This window comes from Tachypleus tridentatus, chromosome 2 (assembly GCF_004210375.1).
Source record: "Tachypleus tridentatus isolate NWPU-2018 chromosome 2, ASM421037v1, whole genome shotgun sequence".
In the NCBI taxonomy this organism is placed as follows: Eukaryota; Metazoa; Arthropoda; class Merostomata; order Xiphosura; family Limulidae; genus Tachypleus; species Tachypleus tridentatus.
In genome coordinates, this window is record NC_134826.1 from 129,580,527 (window position 1) to 129,594,619 (window position 14,093).

The 14,093-nt window shown below is 33.8% G+C and overlaps 1 protein-coding gene across 1 annotated transcript in view; it reads right to left on the bottom strand.

Annotated features, from left to right (window-relative positions):
- Positions 1–14,093, bottom strand: part of LOC143245097 (cytosolic carboxypeptidase 6-like) — a 367,230-nt gene that overhangs the window by 227,331 nt on the left and 125,806 nt on the right. Inside the window, exon 4 of the mRNA XM_076490975.1 lies at positions 6,361–6,455. Within this exon, the coding sequence (XP_076347090.1) occupies positions 6,361–6,455 (95 nt within the window). The remainder of the gene's footprint in view (positions 1–6,360; positions 6,456–14,093) is intronic.

A 14,093-nucleotide genomic window follows, 5' to 3' on the forward strand; every position in this document is an offset into this window, starting at 1 on the left:
CGGACAATTTCGCACCCAGAAAAATTGGCAGCGGATAATAATGCTATTAATATCATAGTTTTCATCGCTCGATAATGTTATTAATATCATAGTTTTCATCGCTCGATAATGTTATTAATATCATAGTTTTCATCAGTCGATAATGTTATTAATATCATAGTTTTCATCACTCGATAATGTTATTAATATCATAGTTTTCATCAGTCGATAATGTTATTAATATCATAGTTTTCATCGCTCGATAATGTTATTAATATCATAGTTTTCATCACTCGATAATGTTATTAGTATCACAGTTTTCATCACTCGATAATGTTATTAATATCATAGTTTTCATCACTCGATAATGTTATTGATATCATAGTTTTCATCACTCGATAATGTTATTAATATCATAGTTTTCATCACTCGATAATGTTATTCGTATTATAGTTTTCATTACTTCATAATGTTATTAACATCATAGTCTTCATGCTACATAATTTATAATGAATCCATTGTTTCTATTGTTTCCATTGTTCACACTGTTTAAAACAATTACGTTTACGAGGATGTCGATGAACGTTTGTATGTTTGTTTGTGGTTGAATGGGCTGCGATAGCTATAACGCTAATGTCGAACCTCAATATATAAGCTCGGTCGTTTTGTTTGTTTATTTAGCACAAAGCTACTGAATGGGCTATCTAGGGTGTGTCCACTGCCATTGTTGAGCCCGATTATTAGTAGTATGCGCACTAAGATTTACCGGTGAACCAGTTAGGGCATGTAAGATAATACCTTGAGATCATGTTATGTTTGGAGGATAACTACCAGCACGTGAGCTAGTCTTTCTCATCAACTCGGGTATTCTGATAAACTCAGTATTACTGTGTAACATGTATCTTGTCACTTAAACATTTGTGAAAATACATAATGATAGAAGGGAAATTAAAATATATTGCTGAAAGTTAAAAATTTTGAACATGTAAAAATGAAGGAAATGAACAACTAAGTTCTGTTGTGATGTTGACTGCCATGAGTCAGGTGCGAAATGTCGTAGAACCGTTTCAAGCATTCTAACAACAGCGGTTACACTGAATGAACTATGGTTCATTCTGATGCTCAGGGGTGTACAACGTTAGTATATTTCTTTTCCTAAATTAGATATGAAATTAGATGGGGTTCAACCATCCACTGACCTTTCACATGTTGTCCTGTGTCACTGTGCCAAGTATGATGCTGATTGATTAAGAATTGTGGAAATGTGCGCACACACACACACACATACACTGACTTTGGTTTATATAGATATGTTATATATGTTTGAATAATTAAGAATTACTTTAATTGCACGTATAAGTATTTTTAAGAATAACCTTTGTTATGATTGTGAGGATACGACCAAACCAATGTATATTAGAATAGCATTAGAAAGTAAACACACACACACACATTTTGTAATGCTGACTTAAATCAATGTATCAGGTCATCCCATAAGTATTGTCCAAAAATGTAATACAGAAAGTTCATCGTCATTTCTGTCTTTGTAGAAGGCTTTAATAACTAAAATATGTAGTAGGTTATGTATAAAAATGTTCAGACAAATAAAAGAAACTAACCAAACTCCACTTTTTCAGATCATTAATAAAATAAACCCTTACAAAGATGTATGTGTCTGAGGATCATGTTAGACATATAATGCTTTATTATATTTAAATAAAAAAGCAATAGTGCAGCAGAAAATACACGAAACATTCAAGGTGTTTATGGTGTGGAGTCTTTCAATGGAAGAAAATGTCGAAGGTGGTTTCAGAAGTTCAGATCAGGTGACCACAGCTTAAGTGATGCGTCACGTTCAGGTTGTCCTGTTGAGTTTAATGATGACTTGCTGCTGGCTGCACTTGATGAAGATTGTGCTGTAACAGTTGAAGAACTAGTACAGAAGCTTAATTCAACCCATTCAACAGTTCACCGTCATCTGCAACAGCTTGAAAAGGTGTCAGAATATGGTTAATGGATCCCCCATGATTTGACAGAAGCCAACTTTTAAGCAAGAGTGGACATTTGCACTTCTCTGCACTCTCGTGAACGTAACTCACCTTTTTTCGGACAGGTCAGCGACTGGAGATGAAAAATGGATATATTACAAAAATGTTAAGCGCTGCAGATAATGGCTCAGTGCAAGAAACTGCCTAAAGCATCGCCCAAAATGGACCTCCAACCTAGGAAAGTCTTTTTAAGCATTTGGTGGAATATTGTGGTGTGATCCACTTTAAGTTGCCGCCACTCAATGTAGCGATTACATCAAACTCTTGTTATCAATAGTTAGAGCGCTTGAATGTTGGACTGAAAGAAAAGAGGCCTGCTTTGATCAATCGTAAAGGTGTTGTGTTACACCAGGATAATGCACGACCCCATACAGCAAGGATCACACCTGTCAAGATTGAAAAATTTCCACATCCTCAGAAGAGCTTGGAACATATGAAGATGTCAAAACTACCCTCTCTTCATTCTTTTCCTCCAAACCCCAAGAATTTTATAGAAGTGGTATTCAGAAGCTTGTAAATCGTTGGTAGGAAGTAATTAATAATAATGGAACATACGTTATTGATTGAATAACATTAAAAGCGTATGAAATCTATTCTATTTTTCTGAACTTAAAATCGGGCATTACTTAATGGATGATTTGTTATAATAGAATAAGATAAGAAAATAAACACACACATTTTGCAATGTTGGCGTAAATCAATGTATATTAGAATAAGATAAGAAAGTAAACACATACATTTTGTAATACTGATCTTAAATCAATGTATATTAGAATAAGATAAGAAAGTAAACACACACATTTTGTAATACTGATCTTAAATTGATTTCAGGCAGAAAAAACTCCTTGTTGATAAATGATAATGCAAAACAAGGAACTCTAAATGTGCTTTCAACATAACTAATAGCACCGTTAGACTCTTCAGACTCGGGCAGTTCCTTACACAACAGTTATCTTTGACGTCATTCTTGAACAGAGTAACTTGTTATTCTGAAAAGTCATTAACACCTTCTGAAATTAATTATTCCCGAGAATGAATAGAATGAACAAGGTGTCTTTTTTCCCCTTTTATACCAGCGTAATATAGTTTTTCTTTTATCTGTAGTTTCGTGAGAAAGTTACTGCTTCGTAAAGCACCACGTTTCTGTTACTTTGACAGTGCTTGTTCATCAGCAGCTTATGAGATAGTAGAGACTGAACACTTTCGCAGAACATAAGCAATAAAACAGACGTAGCTGACCATTCAGAAATTGTAATTGACACTGTATAAGCCTGATCTTAAAGTATCATGACACTCATTACTGAGATTAGATAAGCTGTCTTAATTTAGATAGAGTTTATTATATTCAGAAAGATCTTTTTTTTTTAAAAGTGGTTTCTAAAACACTGGGAACTTCTTTACGGTTGACACAAATGTTCCCGTTACATTCTTTAATGAATTTTCCATTGTAAAAAAACAAACAAACAACCTTTTAACAAAGGTTTTGTTGATATCATCACAAGGCAATACTTTTAGAAATCAAATGAAATATTTTTTTTCTTATCAACCGAACTGTACGTATAAAATCTGCACAAGTTAGCGTATCCTGCTTGTGCTTATATGCTTGCATTATATGTGTATACATACGCTTGTATAACGTACAATTCCATTGTACATTATATTTTTTTAGGAAACTCTAAAACAATAAAGTCAATATTACCCTAAAACGGAAGCGAAATAAAAAATATAATTATAGAATAAATGAACTGCAGCCCTCGCTAAATAAAACCTATACGAAGGAGCAGTTTATTATTGTATTAAATATAACATAAAAGTCAGGTTATCGTGTTAATAAATAACAGCATAAAAGTCAGGCTATTTTATCAAATAACAGCATAAAAGTCAGGCTATTTTATCGACTAACAGCATAAAAGTCAGGCTATTTTACCATATATTGACATAAAAGTCAGGTCATCATTTTGGCAAATAATAGCATAAAATTAGAATATTATGTTTTCCAATATACAACAAAAGATCACATTAGTGTTATATTAAATGTAATGTAAACGTTGAGTTAACGTTTCATGAAATAATAACATAAAAATCAGGTTATTTTACCATATAATAACATAAAAGTTAAGTTACCATTTTATCTAAAACATAACATAAGAGTCACTACATCATTTTGTCCAATTTATTACATAAAAGTCGGACTCTTTTATCCAATATATAACAAGATTCATGTTGTCATTTTATCCAATATATAATATAAGATTCACGTTGTAATTTTATCCAACACATAACATATATTCAAGTTATTATTTTATCCAATATATAACATGAGATTAACGTCATCATTTTATCCAATATATAACATGAGATTAACGTCATCATTTTATCCAATATACAACATAAGATTAAAGTTATCATTTTATCCAATATATAATAACATAAGTTACAAGTTATTTTATCCAATATGTGACATAAGATTCAAGTTATTATTTTATATAATATATAACATAAGATTCAAGTTATCATTTTGTCCAATACATAAGATTCATTTTATTACTTTATGCGATACATAACGTAAGATTCAAGTTATCATTCTATCCAATAAATAACATAAGATTCAAGTTATTATTTTATCCGATATATGACATAGGATTCAAGTTATCATTTTATCCAATATATAATAACATAAGTTACAAGTTATTTTATCCAATATGTAAAATGCTTTGCTACGTAGGTTGTTTTAGTTGCCCAAATTATTTTCATTTTAAATTGAAATAATAAAGTTGTAGCAAAAAGCTACACATAGAGGTATCGAAACATAGTTTTTAGTGTTGTAAATCCGCAGATGTGCCGCTGTGCCACTAGGAGGCAAAATAACAAAGAGAATGTGTACTATCAATATATTTAGTTCGATGTGTTTTACCGAAATGACAAAATATGTCATTAGATTCTAAACTTAAATTTTCTCTCACGTCAGTTAATTTGGTTTTTTGTTTTGTTTTTTAAGTTCGTGCAAAGCCACTCGAGGGCTATCTGCGCTAGCCGTCCCTAATTCAGCAGTGTAAGACTAGAGGAAAGGCAGCTAGTCATCATTACCCACCGCCAACTCTTGGGCTACTCTTTTACTAGCGAATAGTGGGATTGACATTATAACGCTCTCGTGGCTGAAAGGGCGAGTATGTTTTGGTGTGACGGGAATTCGAACCCATGACCCTCGGATTACGAGTCGAACGCCTTAACCCACCTGGCCATGCCGGGACCGTCAGTTAATTTTATGAAATATTATTACACGTTGTAACTTTATATGTTCTTTTATATATATTTTCCCCTCTCAATTATTAAAACTTCTTTCCTCTTAGATGAGTTACAAGCTCTCTTTGTTTTGCTTTTTCGTGTCTTCTTTTCGCATACTGGATCGATTACAGTTAAAATATATCACATATGTGGTACATACTGTATTATCTAAGATGTAAATATAATTGTATTGAAGAAAAACAAATTGAAAACTTAAAATCAAAACATCGACTTCATTTGACACGAAAAAGAAAAACGAACGTAACGAAACCACGTCTCTAAAACCCCTTCATCAAATTAATATAACTGTAAAACTATCATACAGTGGGGTTCGTTTAATATCGATGTAAATATAGAAAATAGAAACAAGCGAAAATAAAAAATAATGCACTTGAAGAAGATAAACAAGATACACCTGGACTTTAGCTGCATGCACACTGTTAAGCGTAGGATACGCCTTAATTACAAATGAAATCTCTACTGGTGGTGGTAAAAATACATAGTTGGCCACATTTATTGCCCAATTTGCCCAGTATGAGTGAAAAAAAAAATTAGAGAGTCAGATTACAACTTAGTTTTACATTTATACCTTCCAGTTCTGTTCCTGGAATACGATGGGTAACAAAGTTAAAATCTTTGGTAACTAAATGCTTTACTCATCATACGGGTTTGAAACATGGTGTAAAACAGCTTTGCTGGAGAAACACTTCTAAAGATATTTGTCTCTCGTGAAACTTTAATATCGAAAACTAATTCAATACCAGCATCGGAAGACTGGAACCTTACGATTCCGAAACTATTAACAAAAGTATTTCATTAGAACAATGTTCATTGTCTTTTTATCAGAGCCGACTCAAAGTGTCTCAGAGAGCGAATTTTAATGTTAAAGAACAGAGGACATGTCACGTGAGTTTCCAAAAAAGGCAATCATATATACATAGCCATTTAAACGGTTTCACTCAAAAACTTACCAACGTAATATTTACTGTGTATATTGTAAGCACAAATATATTGGTTAGATATTATAATATATATATCATCTACTTACCATCGTGGGCGACTGGTTGAACGTACTACTGGGGTAAATCCTTCATGTATCAGAGGAAGTGGTTTGCTTATGTTCACGATGGTAAACACCACCCGCTATTAAAGAGAATAATTATTCCATAAAGCTAATTATAGAGAAATATAAAGTGTTATCACATCTTGTGTTCATAGTAGCCGAACATGGCTAGGTAATGTTAAAGAAAAGAACAATGTTTAAGACGAGCTTCTGATAGGAAAGTTTGAGCAAGCTCATGTGGGTATTTAAAACATGGATTAAGAAATATTCCAGAACATGACAAATAGCCGAATATGAGAATCGGCATATTGAGCCTTCATACAACTACGGTTCCGTTATGTTTGACAATGACTGTATACTATAGTATACGGAGTTTCATAGCACTAAATCATACAACAGTCTTATATAACAATCAAATAACAGATTATTTATAAAATACAATGTGATAACTGCCACGACTTCTATATTGGAGAAACAACTGGACTATACATTCCTTGGGACTCAGCACATGAAACAAAACAAAAACTCAACATACTAAGAAACCAAATAAACACAGCCATAAAACTATGCTCACCAGATAAAATTAACGATGAATTAGACAAAATAAAACAATACTTCATCAACATCAATAAGTTTCCTCCACAAACCGTAGAAAACATTATAAGCACACACCTACACAGAAAGCAAAATCAACCAACTAAAGTAAATACAGCTCACGAATCAAAAAACCACGAAACCATATACTGCTGTATACCATATATTCCTGACATCAGCAAACAAATAACCAGCATTTGGCAAAAATTAGTAACAAAATATGACATTCCAGTTAATACCAAATTTATTCAAAAACCCGGCACAAAACTGAGGTCTATACTATGTAAAAACTACACTGACAAACACCACACCAACATTATTTATAAAATACAATGTGATAACTGCCACGACTTCTATATTGAGAAACAAGTAGAAAATGGAAACCAGATTCAAAGAACATAAAAAGTCACCTTCACACGTTTTCGAACACTGCAAGTCAAATAAACACAACATAACCATAGAAAACACTCAAATACTAAATAAAGAAACAAACATAAACAAACGCAAAATTAAAGAAGCCTTATTTATACAACAACTTAAACCCAAAATAAACCAATATAAAGGAACGCCTTTATACCTATATTAATATAATAAAATAAATAAAATTATATATTCAAACATCTGATACCGCCCTCTACATTTCGACACACAGTTACACAACTCCTTTCAAACATGTGGTCAGCTTCCGGTCAGTTACCTCTTTCTTTGTGAACCTGACGATGACCGAAGAAGGTCGAAACGTTGTTCGCTCTTCTATGTAGAATATTTTCTCAACCCAAACGAGCCGTTTTTGCATATAGACATATAACAGTCTGTATGGTTTGTAGAAGGGGTAATCGAGAACAATGATAATATATGAATAATAACCTATTTTCCTTAAACGTATTATGTTATTTTTTCCTCTAAGAATTTTGAAAGCCGCCATGTCTAACTTAAAAAAAATAATACTATTGATAACGTAATTTGATAAATCAGAAGCTATTAAGTTTGGCTTGAAAACATAATGTATAAGAATATACGTATTGCACGAAACATAACGTACAAGGATATATATATTACACAGAACATAACGTACAAGGATATACATATTACACAGAACATAACGTACAAGGATATATATATATTACACAGAACATAACGTACAAGGATATATATATTACACAGAACATAACGTACAAGGATATATATATTACACAGAACATAACGTACAAGGATATATATATTACACAGAACATAACGTACAAGGATATATATACTAGACAGAACATAACGTACAAGGATATATATACTAGACATAACATAACGTACAATGATATATATATTACACAGAACATAACGTACAAGGATATATATATTATACAGAACATAACGTACAAGGATATATATACTAGACAGAACATAACGTACAAGGATACGCATATTACACATACATGTGAAACTGTAATACTTCAAGAAATATTCTTACTTCTTCGCTGAACAATAAACATCTGGTGAATGATGTCAGTCAAAGTTAACCAGGTTTTCATATCAGATTCAACGAACTCAACTCATATTCAAACTTGGAATTATAAATATTTAAAACTTCCATACCAGGTTTTATATGGTAGTAAATTAAAGGTCGTATCAACGCTACCGAAACAAAATGTTTAACGAGTCGCTCTTTCATTTATTTGAAACCTAACTCACAAAGTGGTTTCAATTAGACTGAAATATAAAAAAAACACGCACTATTAGTCTAGGTTTCAACGAGGAATTTGTTGATTAAATCTTGAGATACATTAATCTTATTTTTTTTTGAGCCAAGCTGATATAGCCTTGCTCTTATGAATGCGACACTGTTTTTATAAAGAGCCTAAAATAGAACGACTCTTAAAATTTAACCAGCTAAAGTTACAGTGGATGATTTCTTCCAAGGGATGTAAAGCGACACTTATCATTGCCACATTAAAAGATGCATGATGGGCCAGCAGATTGCTTAGCACCAGTTCAAGCATATCCTCTCCAGTATTTACTCTGGAGAAAAATGTTAATGTTACAGTAGAAGCACTGGAATGATATTAAATTCGAAGGCAGACGTAGGATGTAATGAAGCGAATTAAATAAAAATATAAAGGCTAGAGAGGAGAAATATAGGAACTAAATAATTAGGATGAAATAATTTTGGATGAGGAAGAACCACTGCTCTTGCGCTTCTAAAGACTTTCACTTGACTGAAAAGCAACAAATCGAGCTTTTATAAACACTGGATGATACTTCATCGTATTTTCTGTTGCTTTACTTACAATGTAGGCTATAAAATATGCTCTCAGTGGGTAAATCAGTGTCTCTAAGAAGTAAAATAAGAAACTGGAAGTCCAAAGTTCGGACTGTCATTCTTTTTGTTTCTTACCAATAATTTCGGACACCAGGATTTCCAATTTAAGTTAACTGAAAACAATTCTAACTCCGCCTTTTTCAACAAAGTGAAAGGTTTTAATTAAAGAAAATGGCTTGTGCTTTTCACAGAGAAACTTCAAGACCAAAGCACTTTTGCTCTGAGTTTATTTAAGGTTTAATGACAGCAGATGACATGAAACGACGTGTTATTAAGCTCAAGCGCAATCACATCGTCAAGTCGAATCATCGATTAAATATTTGGTTTACAAATACAAAAAGGATATGTCTTTGATTTAGAAACTATTTCATTACTAGAAGTAGTTACTTGTTAAAAATGCGTAAAATTCGGCTGTCATCGTAACATTTGTCTGCTGAGTAAGATTTGAAATTTATAAAGGATTTTTTAACCTGATCACTGTCAGATCGACAGATGAAAAACACATTGATGAGATTATTCGTATAGGGGCACTACTAGGGTTTCATACCTATTGAACAAAACTGTAAAGAAAATACGAACTCAGGTCTAATTGGTATTTTGGTGAAATGGTTTGTTTTAAATTTCGCGCAAAACTACACGAGGGCTATCTGCGATAACCATCCCTAATTTAGCAGTGTAAGATTAGAGGGAAGGCAGATAGTCATCGCCACCCTCCGTCAACTCTTGAACTACTCTTTTACCAACGAATAGTGTATTTTGATAAACCCTGTCTTAGTAAGTATTCTAGACATTTATGAGACAACATTTACAAAGCTCAACGACTCTATCGGAGCAACCTAAGAGTAAAAAAGTTTAAATGCGTTAAATCACATATAGTAAAATCGGATTAATATCAAATAACTGTTTAGGTATCTAAGAAAATCTTCGCTTGAAGAACATCGAAACGCAATATTAATATTCTGATTTTCCAAGTCTCTCCGATTTCGACAGAAATAGTTTCACGAATCTCACACTTTATGCCTTTTGTTAGTTTTTTTACAAGATTGATGTATTTATATTTTGTAAACACCGTTAAATATTAACATTATTTTTATTATTGTATGGTAGACTCAGCAGATAGCTCGATGTGGCTTTGCTGTAAGAAAAACACCCTTATTATATTTTTATTTCCATAACGAGCCTGGCATATCCGAATGTTTAGGGCGCTCGACTGGCAATCTAAAGGTCGCAGGTTCAAATCTCCGTCACACAAATATGCTCGCCATAACGTAATATTATAACGTAATGGTCAGTCCCACTATTCGTTGGTAAAAGAATAGCCTAAGAGTTGATGGTGATGAATGACAAGCTGCCTCCCTTCTAGTTTTACACTGTTAAATAACTAGCTACCTCCCTTCTAGTTTTACACTGTTAACTAACTAGCTACCTCCCTTCTAGTTTTACACTGTTAAGTGACTAGCTACCTCCCTTCTAGTTTTACACTGTTAACTAACTAGCTACCTCCCTTCTAGTTTTACACTGTTAAGTGACAAGCTGCCTCCCTTCTAGTTTTACACTGTTAACTAACTAGCTACCTCCCTTCTAGTTTTACACTGTTAAGTGACTAGCTACCTCCCTTCTAGTTTTACACTGTTAAATAACTAGCTACCTCCCTTCTAGTTTTACACTGTTAACTAACTAGCTACCTCCCTTCTAGTTTTACACTGTTAAATAACTAGCTACCTCCCTTCTAGTTTTACACTGTTAAGTGACTAGCTACCTCCCTTCTAGTTTTACACTGTTAAGTGACTAGCTGGCTTCCTTCTAGTTTTACACTGTTAAGTGACTAGCTGGCTTCCTTCTAGTTTTACACTGTTAAATAACTAGCTACCTCCCTTCTAGTTTTACACTGTTAAGTGACTAGCTACCTCCCTTCTAGATTTACACTGTTAACTAACTAGCTACCTCCCTTCTAGTTTTACACTGTTAAGTGACTAGCTACCTCCCTTCTAGTTTTACACTGTTAAATAACTAGCTACCTCCCTTCTAGTTTTACACTGTTAAATAACTAGCTACCTCCCTTCTAGTTTTACACTGTTAAGTGACTAGCTACCTCCCTTCTAGTTTTACACTGTTAAGTGACTAGCTGGCTTCCTTCTAGTTTTACACTGTTAACTAACTAGCTACCTCCCTTCTAGTTTTACACTGTTAAGTGACTAGCTACCTCCCTTCTAGTTTTACACTGTTAACTAACTAGCTACCTCCCTTCTAGTTTTACACTGTTAAATAACTAGCTACCTCCCTTCTAGTTTTACACTGTTAAGTGACTAGCTACCTCCCTTCTAGTTTTACACTGTTAAGTGACTAGCTGGCTTCCTTCTAGTTTTACACTGTTAAGTGACTAGCTGGCTTCCTTCTAGTTTTACACTGTTAAATAACTAGCTACCTCCCTTCTAGTTTTACACTGTTAAGTGACTAGCTACCTCCCTTCTAGTTTTACACTGTTAACTAACTAGCTACCTCCCTTCTAGTTTTACACTGTTAAGTGACTAGCTACCTCCCTTCTAGTTTTACACTGTTAAATAACTAGCTATCTCCCTTCTAGTTTTACACTGTTAAATAACTAGCTACCTCTCTTCTAGTTTTACACTGTTAAGTGACTAGCTACCTCCCTTCTAGTTTTACACTGTTAAGTGACTAGCTGGCTTCCTTCTAGTTTTACACTGTTAACTAACTAGCTACCTCCCTTCTAGTTTTACACTGTTAAGTGACTAGCTACCTCCCTTCTAGTTTTACACTGTTAACTAACTAGCTACCTCCCTTCTAGTTTTACATTGTTAAATAACTAGCTACCTCCCATCTAGTTTTACACTGTTAAGTGACTAGCTACCTCCCTTCTAGTTTTACACTGTTAAGTGACTAGCTGGCTTCCTTCTAGTTTTACACTGTTAAGTGACTAGCTGGCTTCCTTCTAGTTTTACACTGTTAACTAACTAGCTACCTCCCTTCTAGTTTTACACTGTTAAATAACTAGCTACCTCCCTTCTAGTTTTACACTGTTAAGTGACTAGCTACCTCCCTTCTAGTTTTACACTGTTAAGTGACTAGCTGGCTTCCTTCTAGTTTTACACTGTTAACTAACTAGCTACCTCCCTTCTAGTTTTACACTGTTAAGTGACTAGCTACCTCCCTTCTAGTTTTACACTGTTAACTAACTAGCTACCTCCCTTCTAGTTTTACACTGTTAAATAACTAGCTACCTCCCTTCTAGTTTTACACTGTTAAGTGACTAGCTACCTCCCTTCTAGTTTTACACTGTTAAGTGACTAGCTGGCTTCCTTCTAGTTTTACACTGTTAAATAACTAGCTACCTCCCTTCTAGTTTTACACTGTTAAATAACTAGCTACCTCCCTTCTAGTTTTACACTGTTAAGTGACTAGCTACCTCCTTCTAGTTTTACACTGTTAAGTGACTAGCTGGCTTCCTTCTAGTTTTACACTGTTAACTAACTAGCTACCTCCCTTCTAGTTTTACACTGTTAAGTGACTAGCTACCTCCCTTCTAGTTTTACACTGTTAACTAACTAGCTACCTCCCTTCTAGTTTTACACTGTTAAATAACTAGCTACCTCCCTTTTAGTTTTACACTGTTAAATAACTAGCTACCTCCCTTCTAGTTTTACACTGTTAAGTGACTAGCTACCTCCCTTCTAGTTTTACACTGTTAAGTGACTAGCTGGCTTCCTTCTAGTTTTACACTGTTAACTAACTAGCTACCTCCCTTCTAGTTTTACACTGTTAAGTGACTAGCTACCTCCCTTCTAGTTTTACACTGTTAACTAACTAGCTACCTCCCTTCTAGTTTTACACTATTAAGTGACTAGCTACCTCCCTTCTAGTTTTACACTGTTAAATAACTAGCTACCTCCTTCTAGTTTTACACTGTTAAATAACTAGCTACCTCCCTTCTAGTTTTACACTGTTAAATAACTAGCTACCTCCTTCTAGTTTTACACTGTTAAGTGACTAGCTACCTCCTTCTAGTTTTACACTGTTAAATAACTAGCTACCTCCTTCTAGTTTTACACTGTTAAATAACTAGCTACCTCCCTTCTAGTTTTACACTGTTAAATAACTAGCTACCTCCTTCTAGTTTTACACTGTTAAATAACTAGCTACCTCCTTCTAGTTTTACACTGTTAAGTGACTAGCTACCTCCCTTCTAGTTTTACACTGTTAAGTGACTAGCTGGCTTCCTTCTAGTTTTACACTGTTAACTAACTAGCTACCTCCTTCTAGTTTTACACTGTTAAGTGACTAGCTACCTCCTTCTAGTTTTACACTGTTAACTAACTAGCTACCTCCTTCTAGTTTTACACTATTAAGTGACTAGCTACCTCCCTTCTAGTTTTACACTGTTAAATAACTAGCTACCTCCCTTCTAGTTTTACACTGTTAAATAACTAGCTACCTCCCTTCTAGTTTTACACTGTTAAATAACTAGCTACCTCCCTTCTAGTTTTACACTGTTAAATAACTAGCTACCTCCCTTCTAGTTTTACACTGTTAAATAACTAGCTACCTCCCTTCTAGTTTTACACTGTTAAGTGACTAGCTACCTCCCTTCTAGTTTTACACTGTTAAATAACTAGCTACCTCCCTTCTAGTTTTACACTGTTAAATAACTAGCTACCTCCCTTCTAGTTTTACACTGTTAAATAACTAGCTACCTCCCTTCTAGTTTTACACTGTTAAGTGACTAGCTACCTCCCTTCTAGTTTTACACTGTTAAGTGACTAGCTGGCTTCCTTCTAGTTTTACACTGTTAACT